General features: G+C 40.5%; 1 protein-coding gene across 2 annotated transcripts; it reads right to left on the bottom strand.

Annotated features, from left to right (window-relative positions):
• Window positions 1-8,133: 8,133 nt before the first annotated feature.
• SFT2D2 (SFT2 domain containing 2) lies at window positions 8,134-20,870 on the bottom strand. 2 transcript variants are annotated; one of them, XM_021548838.3, is made up of 8 exons: window positions 17,977-20,870; window positions 17,380-17,466; window positions 16,974-17,059; window positions 15,797-15,878; window positions 13,751-13,786; window positions 13,568-13,626; window positions 12,818-12,847; window positions 8,134-12,224 (listed from the first exon to the last, which is right to left on the bottom strand). In XM_021548838.3, exons 1-8 carry the CDS (start codon window positions 18,022-18,024, stop codon window positions 12,185-12,187), a joined length of 468 nt encoding a protein of 155 aa, XP_021404513.1. In that variant the 5' UTR covers window positions 18,025-20,870; the 3' UTR covers window positions 8,134-12,184. The 2 variants fall into 2 exon arrangements, with proteins under 2 accessions (XP_021404513.1, XP_021404512.1); XM_021548837.3 differs by lacking the exon at window positions 17,977-20,870 and adding an exon at window positions 17,754-17,906.
• Window positions 20,871-20,981: the final 111 nt, after the last annotated feature.

The raw sequence follows: 20,981 nt of genomic DNA, 5'->3' as shown, positions 1-20,981 counted from the left end.
ATTGCATTCACGCTGGTGTGGACTCTAACTGAAGGAGCTGGGAAGAGTCAAGATAGTTACACAGAGAAGGTTGTCTTAAAATATTTTCACCATGAATGTTGCATAAATGCATTAACCTCATTCCTCTACATTCCTAAATCAAAATATAATATTTAAATACCCTTCTGCACGGAGGTTTCAGTGCACAAGGAGAAGGCAGCATCTCTAAGCTCCATTGTTGATGGATATTGTGTCCATCCCTTGGTCCCACTGTCGTTCACAAAACAGGTGGCTGAATGCCCCTCTGGCTGCATTTCCAGTGACAGACCACACACTTCTGGGGCTGGGATGAGCTTAACTGTCTGAGACCTGGCACTGCTGACAAGCTCAAGGTCCATCTAAGCAAAAGCTCCTTTAGCATCCCAAAATGTCATTCCCTCTCACCTGAACCTCAGACCTTCTCTGATCCAACAACATATGCCCTCCACAAAAAAGACACCATTTTACAGAGAACTCCAACAATTTCAGCATTCAAGGAGAGAAGACATGTGGGTTCAGTCCCCTGCTGGAGGGTTAAGTGGAAGCCCCACAAATAACAGTGTAAACAGTGTAAACAGTGTAAAAAGCCCTGTAAACACTGGGCTTTGGAATAGAACAAATGCTGGAGTACCTAACTTTTCCTGATACATCTATCTCTTATGTCTTTAAAATTTCCAGTCTGTTGGACAAGGCACAGTCAGGGACTTGATTATGAAAACATAGTCCTAGAGGTCATTTTTAGACAAATACATTTTCTGTCTGCTTATTGAGAATTTTGCAGTCTTTCATTCAACAGTCCCTGCTGGATTTCTGTGCTTCTGTCTCTTTTAGAAAGACAAAATGATTTGGTGGACCTTTTTGGGGATTTTTACAGACAAAAAAGAGCATGGCACACTTCATAAAAGAAAATTTAAGTTATATCCATCATTTGACAAAGCTCAACCGATTTGCCTTTAAAAAAACTGAGAGGTACCATCCACCTAAACAACAATGGCCAGAGCTTGATGGCACCTTATTTGGCACCCTTGCAACCCAAATAATTCTGTGATTCTATGTTGCTTTCAAACTTCACATTCTGACACCTCCTCCCCTCTTCTTTTTTTAATTGTCAACTGATAACCAAAATACCTAGATTATTCTATAAGTGAACCCAGGTGAGTTACATTAGTAGGTGTCAGTTAGCAAGTTCTAGTTAATAAACAGCCCACTTTCACTGCTGAACAACTAAAGAATGTACTTCTAATCTATAGGATATTTGGGTACCTGGAAGGGTATCACTTTGCATTTGGAAAAATAATTGCATCTCAGGTATGGTGGTGTAAATGGAATATTTTTATGTTTGGGTTCCCCTTTCCAAATACTCAAAGAGGAGAGAGAAGCTACTGCTGTAATTTTTCCCCACATGTGATCAAATGGCATAGAAAATGCCTGGGAAAATATATGAGAGAATTTAAAATTTTATTATACTATAGATGCAAATAAACAGAGAAATTTGAGCTGCTGAAAGTACCGTGAATTTTAATTAAACATCTTCAGGTTTTCAGGAACTTCTAAAACAGGTATATATTACTTTGGGATTTTTTTTTCAGCTGAAGCCCTATTTCCATGCAGCCTGTTTAGATACAGTTGCTCAAAGATTAGGATATTCAAAGTTAAAGCAGGTAAAGAGACAACAGCTCATAAAAGCCATAATAATCCAGTAGTTACACACAGTTCTTTCTATAGACAAATAAAAAGAGAAGCAACCTGGCTTTCAGAAGTACTCACTGCCCATCTCTCCTGCAGGGCTGTGAGTGGAGTGATACTGGATAGAGCCTCAAAAAATCAGATCCCATCTACCTTCCTCAAGATGCTTAGAACTTAAAGGAAACCAAAAGCATATGATAAAGCAACAACAGTTCACGTTGGTGCAAGAGTTTCCACATGAGGAAGTGAAAGTCTCTCACCAGCAGACACTGGTACATCACTACCATAAAGTAGTGGGTAGTAGTAGGTAAAGAATATGCTCAGCAAAAATGGATTGGAAATGGAGGCTGCCATAAAGCAAAAGAAAGGCAGGTCCTGCTTGGAGAGCACTGCTTGCCCAAAGCACTCCTGGGACTGAGCTGTGGAGAAGAAGGGCTGTATGGAAGGAATGGATAATGGACCTATTCCAGTAATGGGTTGGGATAAGAATTTTTCATCAATAAGACTGGATTTTTTTACAGATAGCATCCCTAAGGGAGAAGCATGAATGTTTTAACTTTGGAGTATCATACTAAAACTTGTATTCTGCACAGTAATAAAATGCACTTTCAGATCCCAGAAGTGGGTAACACTTGTGTGCTTATGGTTACCACTCATACAAGGTGTCTGATTCTTGAAAGTCTAGTGTCCAGAGGAAAAAATAAATCACAAATCTAACATCTTAAGATACCTGACTTTCACACAGTTTGAATTTTAGTAATTATGTTACCATAGCTCAGGACATCTGAAACCATAACTTTTTCCAAAATGAGAGTAGTTACCTGTGGTTGGTTAGTGGGAACAGCCCAATTACTATTCTCAGCATGGGGAAGGTTGTTTCAACTCTAAGAGTTCAGCCTAAGAGCAATTTATGTTGTATGTAGCAGAAGGCAGAGTTCACCACTGACATATCTTTCCATCTTTCCAACCTAAAAGAATTAATCAAAAAAAAAAAAAAAAAAAACGTTTACACATATGCAAGCACATGACCAGCTGAATGTACTTGGGCCTGAGATTTTACTTAAAAACATACTTCCAGATTCCATGAATGAGACTTCTTTGCATTGTGCACTGTCTCTGTGTCACACAGCTGCCCTGGGAGAGGGCTGCAGAACAGAAACCAGAGAGATTCAGAATCACAGTTATTTGTTTATTGTTGGCTTTTCCCTTAACAAAAATATTACCTGTGGAAATTTACTTTGAATCTTTAGCCTGTTTTAGGAGACGTGAGAGACATCCTCTAATGTTTTGTCCCTCCATTCACCTAAATAAAAACTTGGAATGCTTTCCAAACAACCCTTCTTTATCCTACTTTCTTTCAAGATTGATTTTTCCATGTCTACAAGTGCTGGAACAGAGGCCCAAACAGATTAATGTCACTAGCTGTAGGTATTGCCAGGACAGAGAGAACAATCCATTCTCAGATGTAGGTAATTTCTTGGGCTGGATGCTAAAATTCCCTGAACCTAACATTTGAAGAAAAGGTAGCTTTGACTTACAGAGGAGCACAGTAGATGTTTCTGGTGTCTGACAGCCAGTGTCACTGCAAGGGGGGACTGTTTATTGCCCCTCTTGCACTTACCACCCATTTAATTGGACAAGCAAATCAGTAGGGGTGGAAGAAGGAACAGAAAATGCCCCTACAAAACCTGTAAATTTGAAAGCTTTCCCTGAAACCCAGCTGGGAGAGCTGGGCCCTTCCAAGCAGGTATCAGACTCCTTGTGGGTCATAGACAGGCAGAACTAGCTCAGAATGCAAACTCAACACTCATGATCATCTCCAATTCACTAATAAGAATTTAGTACCTCACATTTTAAATGAAGCAATGAGGACCGGGGAGAGCAGTGAAAGAGCAATCAGAACAATCCTGCAATTCTTATTAGACTTCACTCACTAAGTTTCAGCAGGAAAAAGCAAGGGGTTATTTTTGACTTTCTAATTAAGCTTGTTCTTATATGCCCCTGGCCACCAGCTGGAGAGGTACACAGAAAGGAAGGGGGAAAAGCAAACAAAAAAAAAGGCAATTAAAGAGGCCTGTCTTGCCTTGACATTGGATAGCTGTTTTTTGGCCTTTAGCTGCCTGTTTCCAAAGAAAAGGCAGCCCTTCATCATTAGATGAAATTGCAGAAAATAAAACTCATTCTTTCCATCTCCAAAGCTCTCACTGCAGCATTCAACTAAACCCCCTCTGAACACTGAGTCCCAACAACACAGGGAAATGTAACCTTTATCACCATGACACTCCAAGGAAATCAACACCTATCAACTACCACAGAAAAATTGACAAAGGATAAAAAGACAGCTGCTTTCCTTCTGTTTTTTAATCATGTGTCTAGCCCCTTAAGAGATTGCTAGGCCAGAGGAGACTTAAAGAAGATTAGCCTTTTCATTAATGTCAGGGTGAGGGCACAGTTTCAATAACTTCCCCTGGGTATGTTTTTAGCAGAAAAGCACACAGCTTGTTTGAGTGGTACCTCCCTGTCTGGTGTTATAACTGAGATTATACTGAGATTAATTCTGAGCCCAGAGAGCAGGGAAGGTTTTCTACAACAATCTTTCTGCTTTTTAAAAGGAGAAGGAAGAAAAAAAACCAAACCCAAATAAAAAACCTTAATGTAGTGTGATGGGTTGACCCTGGATGGGTGCCAGGTATCCGCCAAATGATGGGTACCGCTCTGTCTCTTCCATCGTCTGCCCTCCTCAGCAGGGACAGAGAAAATGTTACAAAAGGATCATGGTTTGAAATAAAGGCAGGGAGAGATCACTCACCAGCTGCCAACATGGACAAAGCAAGCTTGACTTGGGGTAATTAATTTATTACCAATCAAAACTGAGTATAAGCTAATAAGAAATAGAACCAAATGTTAAAACACCTTCCCTCCACCCTTCATTTATTCCTAGGCCTAACTTTTCTCCTGGTTTTCTCTTCTCCTTCCCTACCAGTGACCTTCTCAGGGGAAGGGCTCCTCACACTCTTCCCCTGCTCCAGCATAGGAGTCCTCCTACAGAAAACAGTCCTCCATTAACTTCTCCATCAGTTCTTCCCACAGCCTTCAGTTTTTCACATAGTGCTCTAGTATGGGTCACTTCTATGGGGTGCAATCCTTCAGGAACAGGCTGCTGCAGTGCGGGTCCTCTGCAGGGTCACAAGTCCTGCCAGCAAACCTGCTCCGGTGTGGGCTCCTCTGTCCAGGAGTCTGCTCCAACTTGTGTCTCCCACAAATCACAGCCTCCTATGGGCATCCAGCTGCTCTGGCAGGTGGGTCTCTCTATCCCCATGTATCTCCATGGGCAGCTGAGGCACAGCTGCCTCACCTCATGGGCTGCAGAGGAATCTCTGCTCTGGTACCTGGAACACCTCCTGCCCCTCCTTCTCCACTGACCTTTGTGTCTGCAGGGCTTTTTCTCTCACAAATTCTCTCCCATCTCTTTGGCTGCGGTAGTGCAAGGGTTGTTTCTCCTCAAATACATTACCCCAGAGGCACTACCACACTTGCTGGTGGGTTCAGCCTGGGCCAGCAATGGGTTCATCTTGGAACCAGCTGGCCTGGGCACTATCAGTGTATGGGAAGCTTCTGGCAACTTCCCAGGGAAGCTACCCCTGTGGCCCCCCCTCACCAAAACATTGACAGCAAACCAAGTATATGTAGTCAGGCTGGTGATGAATGTAACTTAGTTTATTTTAAACAATAATTATAATTTTCCCTCATTTGTTTTTTTTTACTTGAAGATCTTCAGCAATGTCTTCAGACATGAATTACAACCTAGAGGAAGAAACTATTACTGTTCGCATCTTTAAGATAAAGAAAATAATTTTAAAGGTAAGAGATTCTAAGCAAAGCTTTAAGTTCTACCTACAACATTTCACAACAAAAGTAACACATTCAATGTTTATTGGGCAAACCAAACATGCACTTTTGACCTGGATGTGTTGGTTAAAGCTAATGATGAGGGTTAACAAGCTACAACAATAACTTCATTGAAGCAGTTGATTCTGTCAAAAGTGGTAAGCCTGACACATCCTGTTACACACAAACAGAAACCACAGGAGCACATGCCCATCTTAAAATACTTTCTTTTCACACCACATATTGCATCATAGAATAGTTTGGGTTGGAAGGGACTTCGAAGATCTTCTCATTCTAGCCCCCTGCAATGGGCAGGGACACCTTCCAAGTTGCTCAGATCTCCATCCAGCCTGGCCTTGAACACTTCCACGGATAGGGCATCACGAGCATCTCTGGGCAATCTGTTCCTGTGCCTCACTACTCTCATAGTAAAGGATTTCTTCCTAATCCTTAATCTATACCTCCCCTCTTCCAGTATGAAGCTGCTCACCCTTGTCCTGTCATTATGTGCCCTGTACAATGCCCCCCTCCATCTTCCAGTACTTCCCAGCTTTTAAGGCATGACAGCCCCTCAGCTGCAATAAAATCATGCTGACCAGGTGATACTTTCATTGTACCATTTTTACACTACCCCATGTTACTCCACACTTATTCCCACAGAGGCTTTGAAGCATGAATTCTCAGGAATAACTTCTCTTAGAGATGCCACAAGGGAATGCAAGAGAAACTTAAAAGGGTTTCAACCAGGCTAACTTAAAATAGCAATCCCAAAGATTGGCAGCTTAGATAGACTATTCCATCTCTAATTCACCAGCAGCTAACTTCTGAAAAGTGAGAAAACCAGATTTTTTTTCCCTTTAGGAATCTCCAGCACTTCATGCTGGGCAGTTACAAGCCTGTACCCCCACACATATTGCAATCAAAGCTGAGCTCAACAGGAAAGGGATGGCTCACATCCATGAAATACCTTCTCTTGCAAATCAGACCTCAAGGAAGAAGGGAAAGGGGTAGACATTACAGCAGCTTTCCATGAGCCTTGTCACTGAATTTGAATGCTGGTGACTTTGCAAGGCAATGAGACTCAGGAACTAGATGCTCTAGCAGAACTGACAAACCATTTCAGAGCATTTCTAAGGTGCAAATTCATGCATCAACAGAATGCGCTTTAGGGCAGCTGATCATTGTTTAGGGATTTCAAATGAAGATTTCACCTTTTTTTTTTTTTTAATCATTCAAGTATTAAGATCTCAGCATGAATGAAGTGGCAAAGTTCAACAGCTTTATTGTTATGCAGGAGGTTGAGTTAGGCAAGCAAAATACCTCTAAGCTATTAGACACGGAAAGGATTTATTGCCCTTTGAGAAATCGCAGTTGCCTTCATATGACAGATGCATCCAGCTTTTCAACATTCCTGGGACACTAACCTTTTTAAAAAGATAAAATGCAAACCCTTAGGTTTCTACACTACAGAAGACAAGCTACTGCTAGTATTCCAAACACAACTTTGGAGTTTCCTGTAGGACAGAAATTTCAGTTCCGTCATCTGTGAGACAGAGCTTGCTTAGAAGAACAATAAAAAAAACAAAAAAAAAAAAAAGATAAGTGAAAACTTAACACAGTCTCCCACAGCACACAAGTCTCACCACCACCCTTGCAGACAGGGAAAAAACCCATCTGCCTGTCAGTTAGGAGAAAGTGTAACTTACCATGAACAGCCTAATGCACACACAGCCTTGATACACTGCCAAAGAATATTAAACCATGCCAGGTCTTTGATGCATAGTAGGCAAACACTTAAACAGACCAGCTCTTTGAAAGCTAATAAAAATAAAATAATTGCCTCTAATTATTTTTAACACAACTTCATAAATCATTGATAATTTACTTCATTTACATTTTATTGAGTGTACATCAGCACTCAAAGCATATTTATTTCAGAAGCATGTTACTTCCTGTTGTCTTTGCTGACAGAATAACACCAGGTGTTATTTCCTCTGTAGCATGGATAGCTAAGGATAGCTTGTTGGCATACCTAGGTTGACTCTTGAGGTCAATACGTAAGAAGTAATAAAAATATCATCCTCACTTTAACAACTCCACTCATGCCAACCAGATGTCTAGGTGCCTGTAACTGCTGGATGAAGCTGCTGCAAAACATTCGTGACACAAAAAGTCCCCCAAGCAGTAAAAGTTGTGTGCACAGCAAAGGAAGTGAGGACAGGACAATAATTTTAAATAAACCAAACACACAAACAAAAGGAAACAAACTACCCACAGCAATTTCAGCATCATCAGGAGAATCAGCATTGCTTAAAAATCCCTAAGAACATTAAGAACATTGACCATAAGAACAATTAATTTAATGCAGTGATAACTTTATTGAAGGAAATAAACAGCACTTGTAAGGGTTTCACTTCATTTACGAGAAAGTTGTAAGTCAGAAAAAAAGATGTTTATCAAAGTAGAAATCAAACTGTGTAAATGCACAGAAAAAGCACATCAGCAAACACAACCAGTAACAGTATAAAACATTGCAGAGAATTTCTGAGTTTGTTTTTTATTTTACAAAACAATTCCACAGCTGGTAAAAAAATTAGTCACATTACAGCAAGGCACATGGTTTTAAGACAATAAACCATTTGTGTGTTTTCCCTCCAAAATGGCCAGTATTTGCTATGGATGTAAACATCAGTATTTAAGACAAACGTGTTTAAACATCCTCCTCCTCAGTTTACAATAGCACAGTGATCTCACTTTCATGAACATGATTAAGTACCAAAATGAAGGAAGAGCTTTTCTCAGGAAGTCTGCAGCACACATAGAGCCCAATACACTTTCCTTTTAAAAACATGGTTTCTGAAAAGAATTTCAACTTGTGGCAGAAAATTCCTCCTTGGTTTTTGTAACAGCTCCTGAATAATCTTATTACTATAAATACTAAATGACATTAAATTGTTCACATCATCAATGTTGAACCATTTCAGATAGTACAAGTATTCATAATGGACTTTACCACATGAAACAGCAAAACATTGAAGTAGTAAAAAAAAAATCCCACATTTCAATGTATAGAGTCTCAGTACATTGGGAACAGATGACTACCACCCTCCCTATTTCCCTCTCTAATATAGCTGGAAAGTCAGCTGATCCAGGACATACAAATTCCATGCTAGAACTGTATGCTAAGGCTGCTTGGTTGAGGTTATGTTATCTGTACAGCAAAAAGTGAAAAAAAAGTGGGCAAATTGGTCAACAGGCTGAGCAAAAAGCACTTTCTGTTAGAACACCAAATCCTACTGAGATGGGCACTCAACATCGAAAAGTTTCTTTAGGGAAGTCAGCTTTAAGTGCTGTAGGCAACAGAGCAAGGACTTTGGGAAGGAAGGAGTTTGTGATTCCAACCACAAACTCTCTATTTGCAGTAGAGCACACACAACAACACATTCCTACCCATAAGGACAGTGAGATGGAAGGCTTCAGAAATACGCACCATGCTTCCTGCCAAGCAGATAACCAAAGCTGATGATATCAAAACGTAACACAAAGTAGGTTTAATGACCAAAAAAAAGGTATCATGATATCATCTAATTCAGATTGAAAACTACTCAGGAGGGAATATTCATATAGTTTACTCCCCAGTTATGTAAAAATCAAATAAAATAAAGTACTTCAGTTAAGTGGAAATTTCTTTTGCTGATAAACTTGTCAACAGACTCACTACAACCATTTAAAATTTAATAAGAATCTAAAGAGTTTTGTTCTGGGAGAGCTATTTTAAGTAAGAACTACTTGTAGATGAAGCAACAAACCCTGAGTATGTTTCACATATTGGCAAGAATATGGCAAGTCTCTCCTACTGTTTGATGTTGCCAGGAACATAATACAACACCAAAGGGCAACATAAACTCCAGTGGCACTCTTGTGATCCTTGTGTCCTTGCCATCTTCCCTTGAGTTCCCTTTCTGTAAAGGCACAATTGCTTAGCCTCATGTGCTGTGAAGTCAAATGAAGATTTGCTCTCTCTTCCTGAATAAAAGGCTGTGGAGCTGTAATTACAGTTTTAAACTGAGAGGGGGAAAGGACAAAAATCCATTTATGTGCCATCTACTGGTATTTTCATAAACTTCCTACTTGGCTGTGTTCACAAGAGCCAGCTAAAAGGTTCTAGGTAGCTAGAACTAGTGCACGTTGAAAAACTAATATTCACCATGCCCAATTGCACTGTTCTTCCAGAAGAACTGCCAGACAGTCAGGCTACCAGAACTCTGCCCAAGCTAGCCAAGGAATAAGCAAAAGACATGTACTCCTCCTACTCTGAAGTAATCAAAAAGAATCCCAAAAGTCAAATTCTGTTATCATGGCTGCTGAACCCAGAATGATGATCAGAGTTAATGTAATTTAGCTGGAGAGGGAAGGAGAAATAATAGATACTGTGCTTGTACCTTTTTCCAGGGACATTCAGAGATGCTAAAATTAAAGGAATAATTGGAATGTAAAAGGCATTAGGTTTGCATTTCAATTTCCCTTATATAAAGGAATTCTGTAAACATTATGAAAGTCCTAACAGAAGACTGGTATAGGTTCTTTGACTGATGTAAATTAGGTTTTGAACTTAGTCCCTGATAAAAAAAAGACATACATCAGTTTAGACACTTGTCTCAGATCAGCCAGGGAAAAGAAAGAACAATTTTCTTTAATTCCCAGTCTCTCTTGAGAATTTAACCAAATCATCTTTTCAAGAACAGTAATAGTCAACACATTTATTTCAAAACTAACTTCTAAATCTGGGAGGTAAAAAAAGTGCCAGGACACAGTACTTGAATCTGCATAACTGTTTCATTCCAACATCAATGCCATCTTTCCATTCAATTGCCTTTGCAACAATAATTCTGGCCACCTGGAATCCACAGAACACTTGTCAAAATCTCCCTTTCATACTATCTGCAAAAGGGAATCTTTGATTTTTTTTTTTTTTAGAGGATCCTTACAGGTGGGTGGTAGTGCGCTTTATTAATTATCAGAAGGACACTTTAATTTAAGATTTTGGCTTAATTAATTTCTTAGGCACTTTCACAAAGCTATTTGCCTTCACTGTGAGCTTATACTTCACAGCCAAGGAGATCCAGATTTTTCCTATATTAAAGTCTTTGTAATACAAGTCAGGGATACACATGGCATGCAAACACAATACTCTTAAACAACTAAACTCTTGGTAGATTGAGGAAGAGATTCCTCAGTTCCCACCAGAGTGCACTGGAAAACTATAATCTTAAACACGGGCTTCAGCAAGACAGTCTGGTAAGAGGAAAGGGGAAAGCAGTTAAACACTATCTCACACAGCAGAAGCAGGAATCTGTGCTCAGATATTAAACTGACCACTACTGTGCTGTGGGAGTAAATGATTATACATAGCTCAGAATATGAAGAGAACACAGAGTGGCCTTGGAATTTGGATACAGACTGTTCAGCACTTGTTTGTAGCTGGCAGCAGGATTGTTTCACGCTTTCCTTGTCACTACAGGCAACATAATTTTGTACTTTCTCCTCCAGGCAGAGAAGTTCACTGGTGTGTGTAAGAGTTTTAACAGAAAGAAAACTGATTCCACTTACAAAGAAACAAAGAAAAATGTTGGAGTTTTAACTTATTTACAAGTTCAGAAAATGTCTTCTCCCTGACCCAGGCTCCTTAAAAACAATAGCCCATTTCTACCTTATGACAGTTTGTCCTCTGAGGAAGGATATACATAAACTCTTTTATTGCTTGTCTACTAAGCCCTTTGCATTGCTGTTATGCTACAGCTGAAGGAGAAGAGAAGCACCTCACTTCATGTGAAAAATGTCAGCTTCCTACCTTGCAATCATGAACAAGGAAAAGAACTCAAGTTCCTGGTAGCTGAAAACATCAATGGACCTTATTTCACAAGTGCTTTTCCAACAGGATCAAGATTTTTCAGATGAAAATGTCCCCTTTATGTATTTTAGGAAATACTAACAGTATGGACTGAGAATTAAGTATTTCATTAAAGATGCAAACATTTCATGGTTAGTCCACAACTGTGTTTGCTTTTCAAATTACATCTTTTAGAAGTTTCATAAACCTAAAATTTTGCAAGAGAGACAGGAAAAGAAAGAATACCAATATTCCATTATCCAAGGCAAACAGTGCAAAGATTAAGTGACTTGAGGCTATTTAAAAAAATCCCAAGTTGTTGGTAAGAAATCAGTTTTCAACTCTAGAACTGGCACAGTCCCATCACAGCCAAGGTCTTCACCTTATAGACTTCACCCATTACTTTGAAACTTTTGCAAAACCAAATGCATGAATTTATGCAAGAATCACCATAACAAATTATGGGCCTCTGCCCAGTTCTTCTGCCAGACTGAATTCCATTTGATCACAAGCCCCCTGTCCCACAGACACCACTTACAACCCCAAGCAACTGCAGACGCCGGGTGTAACACTAGGAGCTTCTAACAAGCAGCTGAAAGGCACATGTTCAAGACAGAAGTAGGAAACTACACACAACACAATAATCCAAACACAGTTCTACCCAGAACTGCCTAGAACTTTGAGAGGCATCCAGTATTCCTGTTAGGACAGACAGACTGAAACACATTTCTTCACAGCATCCCTACAGGTAGGAGAAAGAAAAAAAACACAAGAGAATTAGAGCCACCTCAGTTACATTATTTGGTAAGAGTCATTCCATGCTGCTATCCCAATGACACTGAGGACTGTAGAGATCAGTTTACCATGTATTCATTGCATTAACATGATTTGCACGACTACACAAATGCCTTAGAGACAGCAGGTTTGCTCAGTGCCCACCTGCTGCAGAAGTGACACCTGCAAGGCTGCCAGTGAGGCAAGGCACTGAAGGTGGGGCAGGAGACACAGCTCTGTGCTCACACAGGACGGTGCTCATAGGGGAGAACAGGACAAAAGGGACACAGAAGAATACACTTGTCTAGTAGCAGTTTGGACCAGCATTCAGGCATTCCAAAGGCAAGCCTTATGCTCAGTATTTGGTCAGCAGGCTTATATATTTCTGTGGGAAGCCCTCTCATTTTCTCCATTTGTGTTCTCCCACTAGAGAAGATGCTTGTTTTATTTCTGGCACTGTGGAAAACTTTCTAAAGCCACATACGACAATGCTTCTCTAAACTAATCTTCTGTATGATTAAACCTCAAAATGACAAAGGGTAAAAGAGTAGGAAAGCTTACCTTGCATATGGTATGAAGGAAATGCTGTACCTAAGAAGAAAGATTTTGAAAGTTACTTTTCATGTCAGATTTTATTAGAATCACAAATAAGAACAACCTCTCTGATATTCTAAACTGCAAGTTACATAACCAAAATGAAGCTTTGAGTTTGTGAGTAACAGGAAGGAGTATCTTTGCAAGCCATCTTAGCCCAGCCAGAATATCAAACACTGGCAAAATAGAGGGGGATGTTATGAAGGCATTTTAAACACAGCTCTCCTGCATCCAGTATTCTTTATGCTCCAACACCTACAGGTAGGCAAGATTAGAGTTAAGGGCTGACTAGGTGTCTATATCAGTTTGTGCACTCTTTAGGTGACTTAAACAGATCATATGTTAACATGAAGAACACTGACAGTTTGAATGGCATAATCTGGTCTCTGAACGAGACAAATTCAGGACAGTGTAAAAGAGAAATACCAGATAGTAGGCAACAAATTGATTTAAAAGGAAAAGAAAAAAACTAAGCTCAGTTCAAGCTCAGAGAAATGGAGCCCTGAGCTCTGTCTCCAGAGCCTCTGTTGAGAGGTTGTGTGAGAGACCAAGAAGTGGGAAAAGGCCAGCTCCTCACTGACGCATTGTCTTGAATCTAAGGGATTGACAAGCAAAAAATTTACCTTCCACCTAACTCCATGTCAAAATCCACTCACAATTCAGCTACTGGTGTCAGGTGCAACAGAAAGTAGAGTGTGCAGGGAGGAAATCACTCACCATGCCATGGCAAAAAACTGTAAGATGCAGAAAAGGAGCGCGAGTCCTGCCTTACGCCACTGGAGGGGAGAGGGGAGGGGGGAAGAAACACAGTAGAGACAACAGTGTAAGAATCTTACTTTTAAAACACACTCCAATTACATTAACTCCAGTTATATATACATACAGGACTTGAGTACTCACCCAGAAAGCAGAACACAGTGTTAGTATGAGGCACAACTAGAAGAAAGCAAATTATTTTAATTAAAAATAGAAACAACTCCAGATTCTATGAATATTTGCAACACTGTAATGGGGTCCTTCACAGAGACAGAAATTAATTACATCATTTACCAGTTTAATTAAATTCTGCATCATAAGAGTTCCTTGTATTTAAAGGTTCCTTGCATTTAAAGTGCTCTCGCTATTACCTTTCTGAAGTGAATTAAAGCAATCAGGAAATATCAGCCTGGTATCTCCAGAAAATGATTTTATGGCTGCAAAGGAGCAAGAGGAAGAGGTTCCTACAGCTCTTTTGCAGGTCCCTACTCCATCCCACACACTTCTTGGTGTCACAGGTACACACCATAATTCATCATTTCACATAATACTTTCAAAATACTTTTCATATACCACTCTTAGTCTTTCTGCTTCTGCACAGTTCCTGATGATTACATGGTTACTATGGCATTGAAAAGCTCACCAATTAAGACCATGCTACACTTTCAAGAATTTTGGGCTATTGCTTTCTAGCTCTCCTGTGTATATATTGAAGTAAGGCACAGTCATTCAAACCAGCACTTTTTCTCCTTTCAGAGTTGCACTTTACTTTCTTTACTATAGGTAAAATCTTGGGGGGTAGTAGGATCATTTTCTGCTTTAATCTTCAGTTTTAACAGAAGCCTTCGATTAGTTTTCATTTTCAATTTAAGATTGACAGCTCATTTATCTATGATAGATGCTGATAATTCCTCTCCCTTCATCAGCATCCAACACCCTTTAGATACACATGCACCATTGTGCAACTAGAGATTATAATGTGCATCTTGCTGCTAGAATGGAAAAAAAACTCCCATCAAGTACTGCATATTCAGACACTAAGACATGCATTGCCAATGAAATCATACACTTGAGATCAATCAGTACTGACAACAAATGCAGTTCTTCCATTAGTTTTAAGGTGGCGATTTGTATATTGGTCTAAATATGCATCATACATGTAATGACTGGCTTTATCCCAGTGAACAACATTCCAGGAATTCTCCTTACTCCAGGCATCCTGAATGCATGCAAAGCACACACACACACACACACCACACAGTAGCTTCTTGCTTGGATCTGCAAGCATACACAGTCAATTTCTCAAGCTCTGCAGCATCTCTGGATGTGTAAAGAGAAATTGGGAAGTGCTGATACAAGCAAGCACTCTGAGGATATTCAGACTGAAAATGGGAGTTTCATGCAAGTTGAAGCACCTTTCAACTTTTTGACTTGCCAGAAGCAAACAGGAAAGTTGCAGAGACAAAAAAAACCTGTGTACTTTAAAGAAGTCAGTCTGAAACATATCAGCAACTTTTAGACAGAGAAACACACACAACACAAGGTTTGCTATAACTTCCATCTTCTGAAAATAAAGTAATTCCAAGGGTGACTCCACTGAATGTTGAATTTGCAATTTCATTCTGTCATACAAGTTTCAAAACCTGAAGCTATCAGCCAGCTGGGATGATCCTTAATGCAAGGTGACCAAGGCACAGTTTCCCCAGTTGCTTTGTCATGAAGAGATAAATTTATCTAGGTAGAAATACCTACACAGATCCTTCAAGGCAATTAGACAGAATATAAAATGACAAAATTATGCAAAATAAAATATCTAGCAACATCCATAGTACAACTTAAAAAAAATTCGTTTCCCATCATTTACTTCTTAGGCAATACGTAAATACAATGTTGTGACCTCAAGCACCCTAAAAAAGCACATGCATGGTTCACACACACCAGCCACAGACCCTTAATTCTCATTTAGCAAAACAAGTTGGCTTCAGCTCAGTTTTGCCTACCGGAGAGGTGTTTTTCTGGTGTCACGCTTACCGTTCCACTACAGCACATATGCAGTGTTTGACATTTTAAGAAAAGTCAAAAAAACACCAACCAAAAAAACACCTCCAGACACATCCTGAGCCACAGCTGGCTCGAATGAAAATTGCTGCCAGGTTTGTATGAGCTCAAAGTGACTCCCTGGATACTTACTAGCATAACAATAGTAGCAATCAAACGTGTGGGCTCAAACATCCGCTTCAATTGTTTCATTGGTCCCATAAGAAACATGGTGCTGGGAAAAACAAGTCGAGATGAACATGGAAATGAGAAAGGCAAAAGTGAAACTCGGTAAGATTAGACTGTCTGCTGCCATAGGAGCATCAGTACACTGTGTTGTTATGGCAATCAGTGCGGAATAACAAAAGAAATGGGATTATATAATGAGACTAAATCCATTCCTCCTTTTCTTTGTGCAAAGTATTTACAATTTTATTCACACTTGTTCTGTTAAAATTAACAGAAGCAGAGCACAACTATCAAGTTAGAAGCACAGGCCAAGGTCAGCTCAAATCAGATCATCCTTGACAGATGCTTTTCTAACCTGCTTTTCAAAAATGCCTTTTAAATCTGCTTTTCAACAACACCATCCACAGAGGCTCTGCATGGATTGCCAGGTAATCCAGCTCAATTCCTTTACATAAAAGGCTGTTTTCATGCCTGGATCCGTTCTCTGATCCCTTACCAGATCTGCAGCCTCATTTAGGGCCCTGGTGATGGATACTGGATGAATTATACAAGGTGAAACTTTTATCTAAAGTGATATTTCTGCCTCATATACTATATTATTCTGCTCATTAGCATATTACTTCCAAATCCATTGGAAGCATTATTTATGATTTCCTGCATCACGACAAGTTTCCACAATCACAGAAAGCTGGGCCTGTCACGGAGTATGTAGGGCTTTGCTTTAAGAACCTAGATGGCCATGAAGTCTTACTACATATGCTTGCCCTGACAGACTGCCCCAAACATAATCACCAAAACACACGGAGCACTTCCAAATGCAAAATGGCAAAGAATTATTTTATCTGGGGGAGGAGGAACGAACAAAATCAAAAAACCTCATGTTCACAGCATGAGTGTGATTCCTGTTTATTGATGAGCAACTTTTACCTTGAATGCATTACTAATAATAATAAACAAAATTAAAATTTTCTTTACCATTTCACTGCACTACTGGGGAAATGCTGTTCTGTAGAATTCAACAAGAAAATTATCTACAAAAGCAAATCTTCTCTTGCAAATGCAACAGCTTCTACCACTCATGCACTATCATTCTGCTTTTGTTTCTCATCTGTATTACAGAAATATATATAAAGGTTGTTACCTCCCAATGGATGCAATATTCCCCAGGGTATAAAACACTGCAAAGAGTACCAGCCCTTTCTTTGGTATCCATAGCAGACAACTACCCTAAAAAGGAACATTTGGAGAGAAAGGAGTTGGGGGGAAATTAACAGGTTTTAAACTGAAACAAATATAAATATTCAAGAAGTGTCATGTCACAAAAGAAATCTTAAGAAAACTTCAAGCCAAACTGTAAAATCACGCATAGGAAAGTAAATCGCATTTACTGGTATTCTTGTTAAGAGTCAGCGTATTGCATCTAACTGGAAGCGAGTCAAACGTCTCCGCAGAGAGTGGGGAAAATCAAGCAACAGCACAGAGGGAGGCTGTAATAATCTGGGCTCCCGAAACAAAAATATCGGGGAGATCTGCTAATAAGGCCTTACCAAGATCGAGCACAGACATCCGATCGCAAAACACGCAATGAAACCTTTCACTCGGGTGTCCCAACCTAAGGAAGTGGCATCGATAACCTAGAAACGAGGAGAAAAACAAAAGCGAAACTTGTTTACTTGTCGCTCCCGCGTCTTACCGAGGGCGAAAACTTCCTCTTGGGCTCTGCCGCGCCGTGTCCGCTCAGGCACCCTCCCGAGTGTCCCGCGGGGCGCGGGCCATGCCGCGGCTCCGGGAACCGCGGGGCAGCGCTGGCGGAGACCCGCGGGACCGTCCGCCGCGCGGGCTCCGGGGTGGCCGCTCCGCCCCCGCGCCGAGCACACCGGGGACGGGCGGCCGGGCCCCCGCCCGGCGGCGGCAGCGCTACCTCGGCCAGGCCGCTCGGCTCCTCCGCGTCGCGGCCGTTCAGCACCCGCTTCAGCTTGTCCATGGCTCCGCACCCCGCCCGGCCGGCTGGAATGCCCTACCCTCCCCAGGGACTACCAGCCCCGGCAGCCACCGCGCCCACCTGCACGCCACAGGTAGGGGGAAGGCCGGCGGGGCGGCGCCCAGCCTGCCGGGGGATGTAGTCCAGATGTGATATATCCTACCTCCTCCCAGCACTTTCCAATCCATCGCTTGGCAGTAGCAAAATTCATTTTATAGTCGGTGAGGTTTCATTTTAATCCCACGACTGTGCCTCTTCTCCTGCTCACTTTATTTTCGTAATGAGCCTAGCAGTCTCCTGCCAGATTAAGGGATGTGGATGCAATGTCCTACTAGAAGCCAAAATTCAACATTACAAGTTGTTATTTCAATTTATTTTGCTCAGTTAAAAACAGAACTGTAAAACGTTTGTTACGTTTTATTTAGCAACATACAAGGAACAATATAAACTGCCACATAAAACTCGACACAAAATAGCTGGAGAATCACCCCACTCCCTCCCCACTGAAGTTATTTATACAAAGTGGTGCTTTAATGTGGAAATTTTGTGTCAGAACACTTGCTGTACAACAGTTTTTACTGCTGCTTCTTGGTAATCTGCATGGTGTAAGAAAGTCACAAAGTGCTCCACTTCTGAATTTGTTGTAACTGTAACTTGCTAATGGTGTTCTTGTGATTTCTCCAACAGGTGTGTTCCACTGAAATGCACAGCACCCTTTAGAACAGATGGAGAGTATAGAGTCAGGATAAAAGTCCATTCCATAAAACTTTACCAAGAGGTTACAAATTAGGATGTATGACGGACAAGAGAAAACACACAGTATAAGCTAAACATGCAGAGCACCCTTTCCACTGCTCCCTCCCCACTCTGTGGCTTTCCCCCCACACTCTATTTCAGACCAAAGGAGTTTAATGTTAGCATCACTGACCAAGCTCAAATCACAGTTTGAATTAACAAATGCAGATATAGTTTCCTTCATGCCAGCACTACATAAGCTCTGCTCCCAGTCATACCAGCTGTAAAGTGTTTTTATAAGCTCTAAGGCATGTACAATAATATATGCTTAGAGTAAGTGCCATGATTTACTTCTACCAGGAAAATATCTCTTCACCCCCATTTGTTGTTCCCTTCCTTTTCACTTTTTCCCCACTTCCCTCTATCACTGGAGTGGACCCAAAGAATCTTCTGTTATTAAACGGATTTTAATCCCTTTGGTGCTGCATTCATTCGCAGTCCCCTTCTGCATCCTGACTCTAAACTGTTTAGGAAACAAGGGCAGAAAGATGAAAAAAATCCAACAGAATTTAGGACTGTAATGGGGCACATAGAGGACCTTGCTTCTATTTCAAAGTGGCCATAAATTCATTCACCCAGATCATGTCTGATAATTATCTGAGTTATCACCACTGACTTCTTTCAGAAACTGTTTCAGTTCTCTCCACTTATCCTATGGATTTTTTTTTTTTTGCAGTAATCCTTTCCAAAGGATTCCAAAGATAAGGCTGAAGGTGTTTTCAGAAAAAAAATATTCTAATCAATATCTTTGTACAAATTAATCCTCACAGTCTCTCTGTGATGTAGGCATATATTAACACTCATTTTTACATACAGGGAATGGAGGCACAGGAAAATGCCTTTGCCATGGTTAGAGTAAATCAGTGACACAGGAAAAATTGCAGTTAGTTCCTGCCTTTCCACCTGCTGTAGAATTCACTAGACCAGGCTGCCTCAAATAAAAGTGAAATTTGTGTGTGATTTGTAAACAGTCCCTTAGATGGCAGTACACTTTCCTCCCCCACCAAAAAAAACATCAGTGTCAATGAAAACCACATCACAAAAGAAATGGTTAAATACTAGGTTTTGTGGCGAGTTACTTCTAGTTAAGCCATGCAGTGTAGAATATGAAGATTTTTAAACAAAAACCCCAAGACATCAGAATGTGTCCATGTTCTTATCTGCAAGCACCTTGTAACTGCTTTTCACTGCAGTTACTTGTTTCCTGCACTGAGTGTCAGCAGCAAACCCAGACAAACCTGCTTAGCTGCCCCATTCTTAGGCCAAACCAGTAATGTACTGCAGGATTTCCACCAGCAACGCAAGTATTCAGTTTCATCTACAGAGTGTTGAAACCATGACTATACAAGTGATCACACTTCTATCAATATTATAACTTAGAAAAATTTTAAACCAAAATTATGTGTCTGGAATACATGTTGGCATCCTTCTAAGGCCCTACAGGATCTCATTTCTCAAACTGCAAATACCAGCATCCTTTAGGGATCAGACTTCCCCAGCCTTAAGCCCCACTGCAGTTTTGCAATTTGGCCGTCAGGGCAGCAGAACCATCCCCATATAGGCACATCCAGAAGGCCAGTACAGGGCAATGCCTTTCCAGCATCACACATGACTGGAGTAGCACAGGGACCCCAAGTGAGAGCTCCAGAACTGCCCAGAGAACTCCAGCTGACACCAGATTTAACCAGCATTTGTGAAGAGACTTACCAGTGTCTCTCTGTTAACCTCCAGCTCTCTTCCTGCTCTGGAGTTAATGCCTCACAAATAATTTTACCTTTATATAGTGTCAAACAAATATACTTTTTTTCCCTACACTTAAACCTATCCTCAGATGAAATGAATATTTTAAAGTGAGACTCTGGACCAGAAACCACAAGAAGTAACTTTGTTGATTATCAGTAGGGGAAGCCAAGCAAAATGGGTAGTTTAGGACAAACAGATCAAAATAAATGCAGAGGATTTTTTTTTTTTTTTTACTGTGGATTATTTCTCAATAATAAATAATAAAATCATGCCAGTTTTACAACTCTGGTAGTTTCTTAGTATCTGAAGCAGCAGTAACAAAATCTTTTTAGAACTGTTAGTGGATGAGGGGTCCAGACAATAGTCCTGCCTGCTTGTGAACTCAACAGAACCCAGACTCCCAACAGTCATTTCTCCAATGCTGTTGAAAACCGTAACTCACCACCAGTCTATCATCAACTCCAGACATAGGTTAAAAAAAATCCAAACAAAAAAGACCACATTAGTAAAACCTGCTTGAAATGTTTTCTCTCAAGGCTACAGAAAAATGAGCCAAATTCTTCATTCCACTAGTAGTGAAACGCCCTCCATGTCAACAACTGCAATCACATCATCTCCAGTAAACTTCAA

This window comes from Lonchura striata, chromosome 2, assembly GCF_046129695.1.
Source record: "Lonchura striata isolate bLonStr1 chromosome 2, bLonStr1.mat, whole genome shotgun sequence".
Classification (NCBI taxonomy): domain Eukaryota; kingdom Metazoa; phylum Chordata; class Aves; order Passeriformes; family Estrildidae; genus Lonchura; species Lonchura striata.
Note: the sequence above shows the minus strand (reverse complement) of the source record. Positions and strands in the feature narration are given on the sequence as shown.

Bases quoted from the DNA above. Each gene is read 5' to 3' on its own strand.
- SFT2D2 (XM_021548837.3), bottom strand. From the start codon at position 17,816: ATGGACAAGCTGAAGCGGGTGCTGAACGGCCGCGACGCGGAGGAGCCG. The intron at 13,627-13,750 runs GTGAGTACTCAA...TCTCCCCTCCAG, and splicing joins CACTGTGTTCTGCTTTCTGG to TGGCGTAAGGCAGGACTCGC. The intron at 12,848-13,567 runs GTGAGTGATTTC...CTTTCTTCTTAG, and splicing joins CAGTTTTTTGCCATGGCATG to GTACAGCATTTCCTTCATAC.